This window comes from Helianthus annuus, chromosome 3 (genome assembly GCF_002127325.2).
Source record: "Helianthus annuus cultivar XRQ/B chromosome 3, HanXRQr2.0-SUNRISE, whole genome shotgun sequence".
Taxonomy (NCBI): Eukaryota; Viridiplantae; Streptophyta; class Magnoliopsida; order Asterales; family Asteraceae; genus Helianthus; species Helianthus annuus.
Window position 1 is genome coordinate 121,359,733 of NC_035435.2, and position 19,753 is coordinate 121,379,485.

General features: G+C 38.5%; 1 protein-coding gene across 1 annotated transcript; it reads right to left on the minus strand.

The window, feature by feature from the left end:
* Positions 1-14,701: 14,701 nt before the first annotated feature.
* Positions 14,702-18,186, minus strand: LOC110929580. The gene is made up of 9 exons (XM_035988435.1): positions 17,886-18,186; positions 17,077-17,178; positions 16,892-16,942; positions 16,736-16,801; positions 16,457-16,534; positions 16,134-16,178; positions 15,448-15,513; positions 15,022-15,097; positions 14,702-14,926 (listed from the first exon to the last, which is right to left on the minus strand). The coding sequence occupies exons 1-9, from the start codon at positions 17,896-17,898 to the stop codon at positions 14,914-14,916; spliced, it is 510 nt and encodes a 169-aa protein (XP_035844328.1). The 5' UTR covers positions 17,899-18,186; the 3' UTR covers positions 14,702-14,913.
* Between the last annotated feature and the right edge of the window lie 1,567 nt (positions 18,187-19,753).

Genomic DNA, 19,753 nt, shown 5'->3' on the forward strand with positions numbered 1-19,753 from the left:
ATCCACTTTTGATGGGTCAGCAACCGGATTACCCCGTGGATCCATGTAACATTCCAGCTCTTCATTCCATCGTTTGGCCCTTTGAGCTTCTTAGAAAGGTTCATCTAATTTTCCAATTTCCCATCTTGCATAGTCTGCTTTCCACCATCTATCAGGATCAGAAGCCATAATGTGAAATTCTTGAATAACCTGAAAGCAAAGACAAACTAACAAACACAATCAGTTTAAACAGAATCAAATAATCTGAAATAAACTGACACTCGATTGTCGTATAATAATCTTGACTCGGAAAAGTTCACTTTTAAGCGAAATATGACACACGGGCAAAATCAAATCGAACGTATGAGCAAAACCCAAGTTGACTGAATAAGCGAAACCAGCAGATGACAAATAAACGAAATCTGGTTGGACAGATAAGCGGAACTCCTATTGGACTAATAAGCGAAATCTGGTTGGACCGAAAAAGCGAACCACACGAGCGAAACTATCAGATGTTCGTTCAAGCGAAAGTCAATTTTCCGTTCAAGCGGAACTACTCAGTTCGAACAAGCGGAACTAATGACCTTTGAAGCGGAACCTTGACAAATGATGACACTCAAGCGAAACTATCAAGTTGATTTGGAGCGGAACTAATGTATTTCAAGCGGAACTATGTGCCTTTCAAGCGGAACCCTTTGAACTTTTGTTCATTGAAGCGGAACTATATGGTTCTATGAGCGAAACCACATGTTGTTCGAATAAGCGGAACCACATCCGAATGTCATTTTGTCCATTTTTAATCCGAATTTCAGCTTCAAACTTTCAAGGGTTTGTTATTATCCACTAATACATATCCTGTGAAAAAATTGGTCAATTTTAACCGTGGAAACTTGTTCAAATCGAAAAAGAAGGTGTAGAAGACAGAAAACAGATCCAATTGAGCTAAACTCTTCCTCCTGAACTCTGATACCACTTGTAGGATCGTTGTTGACCCCGAATGAGTCGATCAGAAGAGTTGTTTATCCAATCCAAAGGCGGAATCAATGAATTAGACGCTCAAACTAATTATAATGCTTTCTTTTATTGATCTAACAACGTTTACAACCTGAAAGCACTTTGGCAGCACTTCGTTACAATTTTCAGAACCGTTACCAAATGAACATCAAGTGCACTATTTATAGTTGTGAAGGTTTCGCTTCAATGGACTGTCCGTATAAGCGGAACCTCAAGCTTAAACACCTAATTTCGTTTCTCGAACCTCGTGCACTGGATATCCTATCCTATCCTATTCTATTACATGATACAAGACGAAGTCAATAGACGTAATGCACTAACATCCGGGCGAGTCCTATACGCGGCACAACCCATTGCCCTCTATTAGGCGTGGCCAGACATTTACGGAGGAGGAGCTCGTGGAGTCTAACGAGGAGTTTGACGAGGAGTTTGATGAGGATTGATGACGATAGTGGTTTGTGATGTTTTTATATGATGCAATATTGTACGAACAATTTAGTTTTTATGTATGAACGATTTAATTTTCCGTTTAATTAGGATATGTTTGTTTTGGTAAGTTATAATATATGTATATGTTTAGTTTGTTTGGATTGCTTAATTTAACTACGTTGTTTACAAAAATTTATAACAAAAAAACCATTATTATTTTATAACAAAAAAAAACTAACTCAAATTTAAAAAAAAATAAAGTTTGCTAAGAGCAATATGGTGCCGTGGGAAAAGAAAAATTCTTCTAGGGTCGTATAGGGCAATACAATTCCTTTGGTCCCTAATCATTGGCTGAAAAGTATCTGAAAAGTGGCTGAAAAGCATCTGAAAAGTTGTCCAATAGGAAGCGTATAGATCAATACGCTTGAGCTCAGAAGAACCATATAGCCCAAAACACTTCCTATAGGGTTAGGGATGTGCAAATAAAAAATTGGGATGTGTGGATACTAAGAGCCTTTCAATAACTCAGATTATACCGAGTCTTTAAGTCAACTATTGACTACTAAAACACAAAAGCACGTGTATTAAATTCTGACGAATCATACCACTTACTTAGCTAGTACCCAGGGGCGTAGCTTTCAAGGGGCCGCGAGAGGGGGGGATCCCCGAACTTTTCGCTCAGTAGCGTTATGTATGTACATTTCGTATAGAATTTTTTAGGTATATATATTTTCGACCCCCCAGTTTTATAAAAATAAAATTTACTTATATAGAATTTTTAGGTCCGATGACTTCCGACCCCTGGTGGAAATTTTCAAGTTTCGCCAGTGCTAGTACCTCCATAAAAAGAAGTGCACAATCTAAACATTGTGTAGGCTTGTGAGGGCAAGGCTTCAGCAATAGAGATAACAAAATTTCCCCACTTGACAAAGTTTAATTAACCCTTAATTTCTAAAAAAAAAATCATGACACAAATGCTTTTAAAACAAATTTGTTCGTCCAAATGAACTAAAGTGAATATGCATATGATTAAGTATTCTACTTTCTTTATATGTGTGTAGACTTTAATAGTCAAACTTGTAACAAATTCCAGTTATTTTAATTCTTCTAAAAATGATATCTAAAAATGAATGCATTAAATCCAATGTTTTTTTGTATGCTACAACACCTTCAAAAAACCGCACCTACAAACATGCATCACTTAGTGGCGGAGCTTGATCAAAAGTTTCAGGGAGACAGAAAGATATAAAAATTATGTGAAATGGGTTTAAAATAGTTTAAAAGATGTAGATTGGTGTGTGTAAAATGGTTTAAAATAGAGATATAAATAGATAAATGGTTTAAAGGTTTTTTTTAATGAATATTACCGTTTTAAAACGGTCAAAAAATCAACAACGGTCCAATTTTTCAAAAGTTCAACGCGTTATCGGTTCAACGCGTTTTGTTTTTCACGCGTTATGTTTGGTCCGGCGGCGGTGTTTCGTGATGGTTCAACGCGTTATGGATGGTCCATAACGGACCATCCCGCCTAGCCTAAGGATAAGGACTTAGTGAAGGAGACATACATTTAGTTTTTGTAAACTTTTATTGCAGATTCAATTTTTATATAGTAACAAAGTAGATCAAATAACGTAAACTGAAGCTCAGACCTCACATCCACTACACAATCTCTATGTATTCATAGAAATTAGAAAGTCAAAATTGTGCAGCGGCGGTAGACAGGGCCAGCCCTGAGGAAGGGTTGGGTGGGCGCCGGCTCAGGGCCACAAACCTAAGAGGACCCATGGTGGCAATCAGCTTAACTTTGGATCGAAAATACCCGACAAACAAAAACAATAGCAAAGGTTCTGGCGAGATACAGTCACACCACCCGCAAGTCTCGTTAAGCAGAATCAAAACTAATCCGGGTTCCCGATGCAGACACTCCACGGGAACGAGAATCAGCCATCCAAGATCACCTTCTAAAAACCTACCAAATTTTTAGAATAGCAGTGAACAAAATTTACTCTCGGGCTGCAGAGAAAACAAAAGAATTTAGGAAAATCAAATCTGCTTTCATTTCCAATTTTTCCGGTATATGTTGTAGGCTGAAGGGTGTGGGGGCATGGGTTAGGTCATCAAAACTAACAAAGCACTACCACCCACGTTTCCTACACTTGTGGAATACTCAAACAACTACTTTGACCACTACATAATAAAGAAATACTTGAAAACTAATTAAAATAAAATAACAAACTAAACTTGATGTGATAAAAAAGTGGGGGCATAAAAGACCGGTGGTATGCGATCAGAACTTTGGAGCTTCCAGTTGGACTATGCTGACCCATTTCGGAGTTGGGCTCGGGTCCAATGAGGCCATTGGGCTGTGGGTCAGTGCTTGCCTATCATCCTCTCCATCTTCGAAAGAGTTTGACCTCAAACTTGGAATGGGCTCTTCATGGTCAAAATACTGTTGCAGATCAGCGACATTGATCAATCTTATACGAGTTATCATTCACCTTGGGGAGAACCTTAAAAGGACCATCTGACCGAGGGCACAACTTAGAACGACGCTAAGCTGGAAATCGTTCCTTTCGAAAATGCAGCCATACTAGATCTCCTGGTTTATAAAGAAAGTGTTTTCGCCCCTTATCTCGCTTATATTTTAGAAGTCTGTTGCTCTTGGTAATTTTATCATAAATGCGCTAATGAATGGACTTAATATCAGCTGCCAAATCACATGCTTCTTGAACTGAACTTAATAGATGTATCCAGAACCGCTAGATCAAGTGGAATGGACGGATTTAGACCATAAACTGCCATGAAAGGGCTGACGCTATTCGTTTAACTAGGAGCCCGATTATAAGCAAATTCAGCCCTTGGTAATAATTCTTCCCACCGCTTCTTATTGGTCGTAATAAGGGCTCAGAGTAGTGAACCAAGAGTACGGTTGGAAACTTCAGTTTGTCCGTCTATTTGAGGATGGCTGGACGTGCTAAACTTCAGTTTGGTGCCCAGTTTGCGCCACAATGTCATCCAGAAATGGCTAAGGAATTTGGTGTCCCGGTCATTAACCATAGTTTTCACTAGAAGCACTGTTTTAACATTACCAAGCTAGTTTTAACATGTCATCCGAACAACCGGACATTACCCGAAACACCAAATTTTCACTAGAAGCACTGTTTTAACATTACCAAGCTAGTTATGGTCCCCCGAACATCATAACACTACATAAATATCTAGTAACTAAAGTATCTAACTAATACTTACATTTTAACCTAAATAACTAACTTAGTTACAACCTAAGCCTACTACCCCCCCCCCCACCTATGGGACGGCCCATACATGGCCCCCACTTGTGATTTTGTTTCAATTAAAAAATAGATCTTGTTCCCTTGTGTTGAGCATAAGAACCATGAGTTAAAGAGTTAAAATGGATTATAAATGTAACTTGAAGTTCATAAGTCTCATTCTTACACACACTAGAACACACACTTCTTCTCCTCTTCTCCTTGCTTGTTCTCGGCCGAACCAAACAGCACCATCATCACCATCATTCATTCATCCTACATACATTCCAAGCATATACAAGTGTGTTAGAGGTTGCATAAGGAGGCTAGGAGCTTTCGGAAGTTCAAGCACCTTCTTCATTTGCTATTAACCACTCTATTTCTTCTCTTGATCATCCCTAGCCTTAAGCTAGTGGTAAAAACATCGTACACTCTATTTTACATCTCTTTCAAGTGGTTAAAAGATGTTACATAATGATAATCTTGAAGAACATTAAGAAACATGAACATAAGCTTGAATACATAAGGAATCTTAACGTTTATGTGTTGTTATGCTTGATGATTGTTGTTTATTCATGTATTTGATGTTGATCATCATATGATCTTGCTAGATCATGATTAAAAACATAATCTAGCAAGATGAGAGGATGACAAAGTTGTAGGATTCTAGATCATCCTCACATAGAACATGAGCTTGAAAGAATATGTGGTTTTCTTGTAAACTAATGATCAAGTAGGTTGTAATACTTGTAGATCAAAAATTTCATGGATGATCTCAAGAAACCAAGTTAAAAATACAAGTTTTACTTAACGTTGGTTCTTAAACAAATAAACCTTATTTTTGGTGGTTAATAAAGTGTAGAAGTATGTATGTAACAAGAAAAATCCATGAAGAAACATTTTTAGAAAATATGATCATAAGTTGTAAAGATCTAAATTCTTTAGAAATGATGTTTTTAAAAGATCAACCACACTTTAAAGGGTAACAAGACTTACTAAAAACACTAGTAAGTTATTACAAATTTTTATAAATATTCAAGTTTATGAAGTAGTAGATTATGCTTGTTTTTTTGGTAAAATTGGTAAGTAAAGATGGACTAGGCTGACCCATTTTGGAGTTGGGCTCGGGTCCAATGAGGCCATTGGGTTGTGGGTCAGTGCTTGCCCATCATCCTCTCCATCTTCGAAAGAGTTTGACCTCAAACTTGGAATGGGCTCTTCAGGGTCAAAATACTGTTGCAGATCAGCGACATTGATCAATCTTATACGAGTTATCATTCACCTTGGCGAGAACCTTAAAAGGACCATGTGACCGAGGGCACAACTTAGAACGACGCTAAGCTGGAAATCGTTCCTTTCGAAAATGCAGCCATACTAGATCTCCTGGTTTATAAAGAAAGTGTTTTCGCCCTTTATCTCGCTTATATTTTAGAAGTCCGTTGCTCTTGGTAATTTTAACATAAATGCGCTAAAGAATGGACTTAATATCAGCTGCCAAATCACATGCTTCTTGAACTGAACTTAATAGATGTATCCAGAACCGCTAGATCAAGTGGAATGGACGGATTTAGACCATAAACTGCCATGAAAGGGCTAACACTATTCGTTTAACTAGGAGCCCGATTATAAGCAAATTCAGCCCTTGGTAATAATTCTTCCCACTGCTTCTTATTGGTCGTAATAAGGGCTCAGAGTAGTGAACCAAGAGTACGGTTAGAAACTTCAGTTTGTCCGTCTGTTTGAGGATGGCTGGACGTGCTAAACTTCAGTTTGGTGCCCAGTTTGCGCCACAATGTCATCCAGAAATGGATAAGGAATTTGGTTTCCCGGTCATTAACCATTGTTTTTGGTATCCCATGTAGACGGACTATTTCTTTGAAAAAGAGGTAGGCCATTTGGACGACGTCATAAGTAGTATGGAAGGCGATAAAAAGGGCCATCTTAGAGAATCTATCCACCACCACCATAAGTGAATCCTTTTGGCGTTGAGTGCGTGGTAACCCGGTAATGAAGTCGAGGCTAGCGTCTTCCCCAAGGGCAACCGGTACAGGTAGAGGCATGTATAACCTGTGTGGGGAGGACTGACTCTTGGCTCAATGACATGGTAGGCAACGTTTGATGAAATGTTCAGCATCACGGTACAGTTTAGGCCAATAGAGACCAAAGATTGGGAGGCAACATTAATGCAACTCCCTCCTGTTAGGCCCTAAAGTGTGAGACTGACGCATCAAATTAATCCAACGGGCTATGGTTACGAACTGGGCTTTACCGGGTTAGTTTATATTAGGTTTTGGACCTTTACAGGTCACTTGGGCCAAGTTTTAGGCCATGTGGGCCAAGCAGGCCCAAGGGGAGCCCATGTAGGGAATTGGGCTTGTCCATGTATATAAACAAGTTTTAGACTTGTTTTAGGGTTGGATCTTAACAGTTACAATTTTCCGAGAGAGAGAGCTAGAGGATTCGAGTTGGTGGTGATCATTTGTACTAGACGGTTTTGCTTGTCAAAGTAATAGAATCGTGTGCAAGTGGTTTAAAGGTGATTCGGTTTGTTCTTCGTTTCCATATTTTCGGTTCGTATTTCCATCGTTTTCGATTTGTTCTTGAATCACATCAAGTTTGGATTCCGCACAAACTTGGTGTTGTTTGATATCATTGAAAGATCCGGTGATACGGGACTTACAAGTGGTATCAGAGCCAAAGAACCTGTTTCTAGGCTCGGTGTGATATCAAAGATTCAAGAATTAGAATTTTCGTTTTTTCGCGTTCTTCGCGTTCTTCGAAGTGTTCATCGGTGTTTTATTGAAAATCATCATATTTTGCTCCTTGATCCGTTCAAAATTGTGTTAAAGGGATTTTATCCAAATTTAAAAAATTCTTTATTTAAGAAAAATATCCCAAAACTTTCGAAATTTAAGTTGATATTTTTTTTTTTTTTGAAAAATTCTTGATTTCAAAAACTGCCAAAATTAAAAAAAAAAAATATCCAATATCTTGTTTGAATTTTAAAAACACGTGCAAATCTTTGGAAAGTCCAACAACCTCGAGTCCACTGAAATTCTTGTTTAAGTTGTGATTTGTCCACTCGCAACCATCATCCTTTCATCACAAGTCGAAATCACGGTTTCGACAAATCCCGTTTTCAGTCGCAACCACAAGATCATTCATTCCAGATTTCGAGTCATCACGGTTCCAATTTTGAGTCGCAACCGCATCCATATTCATCATCTTCATCAAGTCGCAATCTTTGTTTCGGCTCTTCACGGTATTGTTCCGAGTCGCAACCGATTCATCCACTCGCAACCTACACGATTTCGGTTCATCACGTTGTGTGTCGCAACCATTGTTCGGACTCGCAACCTGGTTACGAGTCGCAACCACCTGAAATCAAGATCAGTCGCAACCTGGTTACGAGTCGCAACCATTGTCCGATCATCTTCTCCGTTCATCTTCAAACCACCATCAACCTCCGCACATCCGCCACAACCTCCGGCCGTCGTCGTTCGTCATCTTATCATTGCCATCACCATACTCAGCATTTCCGTCAACCATTAATACCTGCAACATCACTCCTTCCATTTCCAGTCATCATCATCGCTTTCATTCCGAACATCACGTGTTTCGAATCAAAGTTCCGAGCTCCGACTCAAATCTACTTCATCTCCGTCTCCGACCACATCGTCTTCACCATCACTGAATCATCATTCACCGTAACCTCGTTGTTTAACCTCGTTGAACATCTGATCGTTGAACATCTGTTGTCCGTCACCTCCATAACCTCCATAACTGTCCACCATTAACCACCATCGTTAACCACCATCATAACTGTCCACCATTAACTCATCATCTCCGTTCAAATTCGACCTCCGTTACGTTCCGACTCACCGAACAACCACACCACGTCTCCGGTTACTTGCATCTTCTTTGATCATTAGCCGTCATACGCCGTCCACCGCCGTCCTCTGTTCATCTTCTCCGTTCATAATCCTATTCGTTCATCATCCCATCGTCTTCTTATCATCGTCATCACCACAGTAATCTCTCCGTTCACCTCCTCTGACCGACCACCTGTTCAATACACATCATCAGTGTTCAAGAACAGTGACACCGTCATCGATCATCATCCTCTCTGGTGAAGTGTTGAGGTGTTGACGACAGAAATTGAAAATTAGGGTTGTTGACGTTTTGGACGAAGAAGACAGAAAGCGGGTTCGATTGCGTGCAAAGTGTTTGATTTAGCGAGTACACGGGTTCTCGTTGGTTTGTGTTTTGAGGAGAAGATCAAAAGTGTCAACGACCCTCTGGAATTATGACATTCATCACTAAAGAAGACATACTTTCTGTCTTTTGCACTCCTGAGTGCCGAGGAAGGGTTGAGGCTTATAGGATACAAAACGCTGAGTTAATCGAAGACTACAATGAAATTAAAAGGAAAAATTTCACTTTAACGAAAAACGAAAAACTTTTCAAAGAGAAAATCGAAGCTCAGCGTAAAGACATCGTTCAACTAAAGGACGATGTCAGTGTAGCTACGGCCCAACTCATGATGGTCAAAGAAAAACTGTGTGAGGTGACTAAAGAACTGGAGAATGTTAGGGATAAATACCAAATTAATCAGTTAAACATTAAAAAATTCGATTCCTCCAGTAAATTAGTCAAAAATCTGTGTGATCAACAATTAGCATATTCTAAAAAGAAAGGGTCGGGATTGGGTTATAATCAGACTCCTCCTCCGTACAATGATAATTACACTTATTTACCGATGACTGAGGAGGAGATGATGAACGAGAGTAAAATGACTTATGGTTCGAAAAACAACAAATCGTCTGTTCATGACAGACAAGTTGAGAAACAAAAGTCTACTCCATTGAATTTTGTTCCCAAAGGCACAATTGATCCTAATGTTTCATCTTCTTGTGCAGATGATAGCTCTGGAGTAAAGTGTGGTGATGTTCATGGGAGTGAACCAGTCGTTATTTCAAATGTTTCTGAACCATATTTTGAACATTATTCTGAACCAACTGAGTCTGACATTGCTTTTACTAGTTCTTTGTTTGCGTCGTTTTCAGCTTATGTTTCGTCTTGTGAGCCTGTTGTTTTGGGCAAAACTGATGATGTTTGTGTTGATAATTTGAACAATAAGTGTGGTGATGATTGTTTTTCAGCTAATGTGTGTGATCCTAATGTTTCTGATGTTTCAGTTCATGAAAATGTTACAGGTGAGGTCCCTCAGGCCGCATTCAGTGAAACCACTGAAACGTCTTCACAAGAAAATCAGGAGTTCTGTGATTCTTCTTCTGAATCTATCTCAGTGGGCATCCCTAATGTTGAATCGAGTGGGACCCAATTGGAAACAGTAGCTGAAAGTAAACCACAAGTAGATTCACATGATACGTGTGTTGATGAAACACGTGTTGATGAAACTTCTACATCTTCTGAAATTAAAACTGAACCAGATTTTGAAAAGGAAGAGGTGGTCACATTAAATGAAACGTCACAAGAAAATGTTTCTGAAAAGGAAATTAAAACAGAAACTGAATCGTCTTTTCAGAATGATCCTGATAAAATTATAAAAGACGAAAAACATCATCTGTCTGAATCTCATGCTTGTGCTAGTTCTGATCAACAGGTACAGAAGAACTCAGAAAAGGCACATGGAACACAGGCAACGCAAGCTCGGTCATCTAGACCCACCAAATCAGCTACGGCTGCTGGCTGTCAGAATATCCACACATTGAAACGACAGACATGTTTCAACTGTGGAATTCCTGGACACATTGCTAGAAATTGTGTTCATCGTCCAAAAGTGCAACGAAATGCCAACACTCACTCGTGTGCTGATGTTTGTGAGCCGGTTCACAACAAGCGGAATGAGTCAAAGCAAGCAGATCAAAGTCAGGGGTATGCGAAGTCTGCTTATCAAGGACAATCACGATCTCATAAGGCTCGTGACAAGGTGATTGAAAGCTCCAATATGGGAGAAAAGACGAAAAATGGTGCTCAGAGCAACAAGACTTCTGCAAACAACAAAAACAAGCACCCCAATTCGTCTTCATCTAAGAGAAATGTGCAGTCACATCCAACGCAAAAAGGACCGGTTTGTCCTTCAGGACCTGCTAGAGCGAATCAAGTGGCTTAAAACGTCTTTCCGGTGAAAAGACAAACTTGCTACAACTGTGGCATTGCGGGTCACATTGCTAGAAACTGCATAAGGCGTCTCTACGTACCCTACTATATGCAAAATCAGAGGGTTACACCAAAGGACAACTACCATTCTAAGCCAATGAAGGTATCTTCACCTAAGGCAATGAAGAATGTGAATCCCACGGTTAAACCTTCTGATGGGGATTGGAATGCTGCTAAAGCAAAAAGAAAACAAGCTTTGAAACCTACAAAAATTTCGAAAAATAACAAGGTTGATAAGCAAACTGTTTTGCCAAAGGCATCTAAGAAACTAGAAAAGCCTAAACAAATTTGGAAATCAAAACAAAAAGCAGCTACATCTCAAATTCTTGAAATGAAAGGGGACTTGTGTTTAAAAGAAGTGTCTTATTTTGATGCTTCAGGAAATCCCAGGACCACGATGGCCTGGGTACCCATGTCTTACTAATCTCCTTACTTTTCAGGAACAACCAAGGAGGAGCTGTTGACAATCTCTGGAATGTTGATAGCGGTTGTTCCAGAGATAAAAACGGGTAACATTTCACTGTTGCAAAAAGTTCAATTTTTTTTACAGATGATATGTTTCCTTTGGAGGAGATAAGAGAAGTAAGAAATGATCAGCAAAAGGTACCGTTTAAATTCAGTACTTTGATTTGAATTTGATTAGTCTTCAATCTGATGACAGAACGGTAACGCAAAAATATTTTTCTTTCTTTTTCTTAGTTTATAACTTTGTATATAAAGTGTCCTTTCTCTAGTAAATGGTAAATTTGCGCAAAAATCCAAGATTTATGCACAAATTTAGGGGGGGAGAGGAACATATAGATAGATATAGAGTTTAGGGGGAGAAAACTCAGAAAAGAAAAATACAAAAAGAGTTTGATGTATATATATGTTTTGCTTTAGGGGGAGAAAATGAGAAAAATACAAAAACATTAGAAAAATGAAAAAGCCAAAAAGATAAATTGCATGATATGGGAAGTGAAATAAATGTTTGTGTTAAAGGGTTTGACTAACACATGTAAGGTGCCATAGCTGAAAAGACTAGGATCTACTGCGATATGTCGATAGGCTTGACGCTCAACATGATAAAAGATACTAAGTGATATAAACACAACGAATTATGTATCATGTGGGTAACATACCAACGGCGTATGATTTTATGGTCTTAAATCTTGCGTTGATAGATAGCCAACATCTGAGGTTTCGGGTCTTTATATTGTTGAATCATCCGGGGATATCTTGGCTGTCCTTCTGCTTAGAACTAAATTAGTACATGACCCCAGGAAAGAAAGTCACTTGGAATTAGCTCATTTCTATTTGAATGTCTGTATGTTTTCCCGATACACACAATTTTGATCTGATTCTGAAATCTTCTCTGAAAAAGTCGTGTACCTCCTCTGCTGCATCCAGATACATGCTGACCTGGAGGTGCTAGGCAACGTCAGCTTCTGCTGCATCCAGATACATGCTGACCTAGCTGTACGTTGTCGCACTGTAGATCTATACACCCGAAAGAGGCCCTCTAGTGCCCAAAAGAAACCCCAATAAACCTATATCAAATTGAGAAAACTCATTTGATCTGTATATTATACCATCTCTGTAAAAGATCTATTCTGTTCTTTTCTCAACCTACTCCCAGTTAAGATTTCAGAAATCTGGATTGGACTTGTGAAATATGTGGTAGGGAAAATATTTGCATGATAGAGTGTGCTGTTTATATTTCCGGGATCTGACTAGTATTTATTTGGGTGTTCATTGTTAAGAAATCAAAATATGATAAATCAGATTATATGCAGACTGCACAGTCAGGATATCTTAAAGGATGACATCAGTATACTCACTTGTTACGATGAATCGTTGTGCTTACCTTGATCGCGAGGGTATGTCTTGGAATGGGACACACAGGTATAATAGTATAATATTACCTTAAGAATATCACGAAGTTGAAAAATTGAAAGTTGAGCGTTAAAGTTTAAGTGGACAAACATATTGGCAATCGCATAGACCAGTTTGATCAGGCTCGTACTGAAAAGTGTTCCTTAGTCTGCCTGAGAACGAATTTTGATCCCATTTGCAATTGTAATTGTATATTATCGTAGTTGTTTATATTTTGAGTTTTTTTTATTTGTTTTAGTTCTTAAAATTAAAAAATTAAAAAAAAAAAATAGAAAAAATTTCAAAAAATCCAAAAATAGTGTGTTTATTTGTTTCTCTTAAAAATTAAAAAAAATGTAACCGTTCTTGAAGATTTGACTGATTATCAAGAGTTAAAAGAATTTAAATTGTGAAATTTCATGTACCTAGTGTTCATGTGGTACTTTCCCTGTTGCATAAGAATTGTTTGCTTATGAGTTTGTGAGCATGTGCAGAACTTGGTTTCAATCAAGAACAGGGGTTGATGAAGAATGAGATGCTGTCAGATGCTGAAGAAGCCCAAAGCATCACAACAACAAGATGTACCTGAGTCAGAAGAACCGGATAAGAGACGTCGTCTGACAATGAAAGTGCATTCGAAGAAGTACCGTGAACCTGCTTGAAAGACAAAGACTGAAGAAGAAAAGAGCTGCTGAGAATCCTCCTCTCAACATTCTTTTGACAAGATTTTCAAGCAAATGCTGATCGAGATCCTGATATGAAGCTAACCACAGAATCTGAAGAAAGAGACCCAGTGCTGAGAGTTCAGAAGTCAAGAACTTCCACAACATCTGCAGCTTAGCGACAACCATAGATCTCGTTGAAGACGTTGCTGAATTTAAGTCATGAAGACAATTTGATGGCATCAGTCTAGGGGGAGATTGTTAGGCCCTAAAGTGTGAGACTGACGCATCAAATTAATCCAACGGGCTATGGTTACGAACTGGGCTTTACCGGGTTAGTTTATATTAGGTTTTGGACCTTTACAGGTCACTTGGGCCAAGTTTTAGGCCATGTGGGCCAAGCAGGCCCAAGGGGAGCCCATGTAGGGAATTGGGCTTGTCCATGTATATAAACAAGTTTTAGACTTGTTTTAGGGTTGGATCTTAACAGTTACAATTTTCCGAGAGAGAGAGCTAGAGGATTCGAGTTGGTGGTGATCATTTGTACTAGACGGTTTTGCTTGTCAAAGTAATAGAATCGTGTGCAAGTGGTTTAAAGGTGATTCGGTTTGTTCTTCGTTTCCATATTTTCGGTTCGTATTTCCATCGTTTTCGATTTGTTCTTGAATCACATCAAGTTTGGATTCCGCACAAACTTGGTGTTGTTTGATATCATTGAAAGATCCGGTGATACGGGACTTACACCTCCGTCAATGATCACGATACAAACCTTCCTAGCAATTGTAAACTAGGTATGGAAATTGATTCCCGCTGAAGATTTTCTTCTTGAATCGGTGTAGGACCTTCATCGAGACTGGTCACCACGTCATCTACTTCAGTTGGTGACGTCAAAGCTACAATTATATCACTCATATTCATAGCCACCAGCGAGTTCGAAATCTGTTAATGTGATGATTCGCTTATTTGGGAATTCAAGGGCGACGTGCGCCAAGTCTTGCCAACGGAAACAGCGACGGGGAGCTTTAGGGGGTTCAGTGGATGTACAGAAGAAGAAGCTGGTTTTGTACTGGGTATATTAAGTGATTGTGAGGTATTACTTTTGTTTTTTTGTTTATTATTTAAAGTCAACATTTCACAAAACAAGTCATTTATTGTTTTTAGTTAAATAATTAAAAAAAAAAAAAAACAATACACGAAACACATGTAGATATCCTTTTGACAATATTAGGACTTTATTTTTTGTACAATGCATTACGAAAATAGTTGGAAATTTTTACCGGATGCTTCATTAAGGGACAACCAAGTCAAAAATAAAGATAATATGTGCCCTAATCATATATCATATTTGCACAAACATTAACAAGCATACCATCAGTATTAAGTTGCTTACGATATCCATAGTCGGTCCATACAAACCTAAAGGTGAATTTGACCAAAACATTCAGACAGTAACAAGTTTTACAAGTCAAACAGGTGATACGATATTCCTTCTTGAGCGTGGCCGACCATGTTTTCCTCTTAATTCAGTTTTGCAACCTATTAACCAACAGACCAGAAATTAAGAATGCTAGTTACTTAAAAGTTGCAGCAAGTCATTTTACATTAAAAAAAGAAGTCTAATGAGTTGTTACCGGATGCAACGTGGTCGGCGATATTTGACTTCTGTAACCATGCGATATCCATCGAAGCGATATACGTAATAAATATCTGAGATTCACATTAGGATATATTATTATTATTTTTGGAATGTATTTCATAAATTACCACGCCAACGCAGTGATAGGGATATTTTCTCATCTATAAAGAGATGAAATCATTATGATATATATATATAGAGGATTAGGAATATATATATTTCCCAGAAACAGTATTCCTGGGCATTGGATGTTGTTGCTTCAGAAACCTTTTTCTCAAAGGATGCAAGACAAAAAATAAAAGAAATTATTTGTTTAAGCTTTTAAATAAAAACAACAACCACCACCATACCCAGTATATCCCACAAATAGCAGAACTATTCGTAAAGAGGTGAATATAACTCAAATGGAATTCGTTGTTACCTGAAAACACAAGGGGAGTGAGGGGCTCGTAAAAGGATTCTTCGGTCACCAGTTCATAAGTGACACCTATTAGATGTAAATAAATTGTTCAACAGAAACATAAAATAAAAAAGACAATGTACATATCATAACAATAAACACAAGATGTATTAAAAAAGAAATAGCATACACACAACAGCAATTCAATTGTCGACAACTAAGGGGGTGTTTGGGGTTGAGTTTTGAAAATAGATTATGCGTTTTGAATAATCAGAATCAGATAAGTAGCTGTAACAAAACGTGCTGCAGAAAGATAGTGTTTGGATTTGATTATGTTGTTTGATATCACAACAATCAGATAATCAACATTGTTTGGATTTGATTATGTTGTTTGATATCACAATAATCAGATAATCAACTATTTGAGTGTTTGGCAAGTATATATATTTCAAAAAAATAAATAAGTGAAAACGTAAAAAATCAGTTTTTGGATTATCACGTTTTCCTGCAGCAAGGGGTGACCTACTTATGGATTATCACGTTTTGAACTCTACAAAACGTAAAAAATCACTTTTTATTAATTTTTTACCAAACACTCAAAATAGATTTTTTACAATTTCAAAACACAATAATCAAATAATCAGGTTGAAAACGCAATCTAATATCCGACATAACACATCGTATCCGGGAGCATATAGATTAAGTACCTTCTATCTCTGCAGGGTCAAGAGCAGGGTGCGAGGGCCTTTCACCTATCAATTAACAAGACAAGATTAGATTAATCCAACTAATGGTCAGACAAAAGGGAACACTTTCACGAAACAAGTCAAGATCGTCATAGATTACAAATACTAAACATTTTGTATGTACATACCATGCACACCTACTAATAAGCCAAAAGTAAAAGATTCAACGGTTGAAAGTCATTTAATGTACATAGTTACTTGGCCTTTTACAAAATAAATAGAAGATCAAAACAATCAAGATATCTTAATAATATGTTTTACAACCCGACCAAACAAGTGCTTACCAGTAGGTGCCGATGCAGAGCTTGGAATCTCAACCAAGGATGCAGAGCTTTGATTCCCTTTCACTTGAGCTTTTCTACCTATGTACATATTAATTAATTAACAAACCGTTGTTAAGATTGCAGATATCTTTGATTAATGGTCAGACAAAAACACTTTATACAAAAGCGAGCTTAACCATGAATGAAATTTAGTTGGGCCCGTTTTTATAACAATGGAACAAATTTAGAATCCAAATATCCTCCTAATATGTTGTACAACCCAACCAAAAGAGAAGTTACCAGTAGTTGCTGATGTAGAGTTAACAACAAGATCCTCCACACGAGGGCACTTGAGAGCCTGTCTACCTATTAATTAACAAGACAAGACGAAATTAATCAAGAATAATCCAAAAATCTTGACTAATGGTGAAACAAATAGGAACTTGCTCACTATACCAGCCAAAATCTTGAAAATGGATCCTCCAGACACTTGAGCAGCATTGGTACCTGTCAGGTATAGATAAATTGTTCAACAGAAACATGATAAAAGTAAAGATACAATATGGTTACTTGTCGTAACCATAGATAAAAGATACGAAATAATTCAAATATCTTAATAACCCAACCAAACAAGCGTTTACCAGCAGCAACAGTTGCTGATGCAGAGCTTGGATTCTCAACAAAGTACTGGTCAAGATCCTCACAGGGGCGCTTCCCTTTTATGTTTACGTGAGCTTCTCCACCTAATTAACAAGATAATTAAGATTGCAGATATCTTGATTAAGTAGTGCTCAAGCAAAACGTTGTACTTTGAAAGTTAAGAATTTCTACAAATATTAAACTATTTTTTTATGAAAAAGAAAAACAAAGGAGGGCGCTTGAGAACCTTTCTTCCACCTATTAATTAATTATAAATAACTAAATAAACACCTTGACTTTAATTAACAGCAAATGATCATTAAATTAATCCAAACATAATTTTTTTTAACGGCCAACAGAATCAATCCCGAGCACTCTCGGGGCACCCACTGGACAAACGGAGTGCTCCGAGAGTAACCCGAGTCCACCACCAATTCCGGGGAAAACCCGGTAACCCACCCGCTGTAGGCACGACGGTGAAATTACCGGTAAAACCCGTTTGGCTCAAGGATCCAACCCAGGTTTCCCTATGTCTCCTATCATTGCCCATCGGTGCCTCACTCTCACTCTGCACCAAGTGAGAGTTGAACTTGAATCTCTCAAGAGAAATGCAAGCGCTCCACCACTCGATCTAGAGATCATTGGCAATCCAAACATAATTAAGCCAAGATCATCGTGGATAACAAACAGATAATTCATCTTCTGTGGTTGAAACTTGCTTAAATGAAAACACACGGTCTAAGCCATTTACTTAAGCACGAACAGCAATTCATATAAACTGTCAACAACTAGCAAACCATAAATTACGTACCTTCGTCTTCCATCTCTGATGGAGAGTTAACAAAAGGGCGCTTGAGAGTCTTTCCACCTGTTAATTAAACGAAAGAAAATTCAATTCGCTATATCGTATCAGTTAATTACCTTCGTCTTCCATCTCTGAGGCTGATAGAGAACCTGATTTCTTATTAGGGTTTGTGACTACGGCTCTAGTGGTATAACGCCCTAAAGCCTCTGTGTGACGTGGCACGACACGTGTCGCATAACGCCCCGACCTAACTGCAATGAAGCAAATTGGGGTGGGTCGGATGCTTTTCAACTTTCACTTTGCCCCTCTATCAAACATACATATGACAAAACATTCTCTAACAACTAAGGGCATGTTTGGCTAAGCTTATTTTACCTAAAAAAGACTTTTTGTGAAAAATACTTATTGACTTATGACTTTTTGAAAAAGAGTTTTTAAAAAAGTGTTTGGATTAGCTTATAAGGTGAGAAAAGCCAATAAGTCAATAAGTTGTTTTAAAAAGTGTTTGCCTTAGCTTATTGATGTAAAATGACTAAAAGGGACATTCTTTCATAAGTCAACAAATATAAGAAGTGTTAAATCAGGGGTAATCTAGTAATTTGGTCTTTGAAAAGTTATAAGCTGATCAAAAAGTCATAAGCCACTAACTTCTTAAAAATGACTTTTTGATCGAGTAAGAAACGTCGGCATTCTCCGACATCCGATGAAGATCGAGTAAGGCCTCGGCGGCATCGCAAGTGTCCAGCACCTCTGACACACGACGGCGATGGTGAAAGTTCTTCATGAAGTTAAAAAATGGTCACCAGGTGTTTCCTAATAATAATATTTATATAATGAAGTTAGCAAGTAAGTGGATTAACAGTCGTCAGTCACATCGCCCCCATGTCAGGAGGAAAATTCAGAAGTAATCATGACAAATTATTAACACAATAGACGATTACGTCATAACACAATTAAACAAAAAGAAAATTAGTGTTTTCCATACACAAATGTTCATAATTATCCCTAACACGACACGCGTTGATAAAGTTTCAATTGGCATCATCATGGGAAGAGGAAGAGTCAAGCAATTGGCGTATTACCTCCGGGTCTGGATTCCCCGCTGCCTCTTGGATCTGTTGAAATTCAGGGAGCGGGTTATTAGCCACGGCGGACAAATTTTCCGCCATACGGTTGAAGGCCTAAGCGGTCGCGATCCGGAATTCTTCAGTTGTCAAGTAATGATAATCACAGTCCAGGTATGCGGAATGCATACCATCATGCCACCCAGTCTCATACGCTGCGGTCGCCATATCATCCAGTAAACTGCTAAAGTGGGGCGACCGCCTAAGCAACTCAGAGCAAGATACCACGCCATGAGAAACCCACCAGGTCTTCTCTCCCTTCATCACCCCAAGTTGAGTTGTCAGCTCGCTCGCTTCAGCCAACGCTTGTTTCACAACATTTTCACTCTCAGCGCGGCGAGACTTCTCAGCATCCAGGTCTCGCTGCAAAACGAGACCGCTGAACCATCAACACATCACACCTTTGGGTGGCCTGATCATACTTTGCCTGAGTATCTTCCATCTCTGCCATCAAAGTAGTATGGCGTTCCTGCACTACGATACAAACTCATGGTCAATACGTAACCTGGCAACTTGGGAGGATAGGGCATGAACCTTTTCCGCCTCCATAACAGCTTTCCTCTTCAACTCCCTCTGAATCTTCATCGCATGTGATATTAACTGTCCTTCTCCTGACAGTCCCGAGCCTATATCATACGCTCCTCAGCAAGATTCGAGGTTACCCGTCTAAGATCCACCTCAGCTTATTGTTTCTCTACAAGAAGACGGGACTCCTTCAACTTGGCAGCATCTACGAAACTATCCCGTCGC

What these genes read in the sequence shown, in the direction of transcription:
- LOC110929580 (XM_035988435.1), bottom strand. An exon ending in ATCAGCAACTGTTGCTGCTG is followed by an intron (nt 16,943 to 17,076) that starts GTAAACGCTTGT and finishes TATACCTGACAG; the next exon opens with GTACCAATGCTGCTCAAGTG. An exon ending in TGACCCTGCAGAGATAGAAG is followed by an intron (nt 15,514 to 16,133) that starts GTACTTAATCTA and finishes TACATCTAATAG; the next exon opens with GTGTCACTTATGAACTGGTG.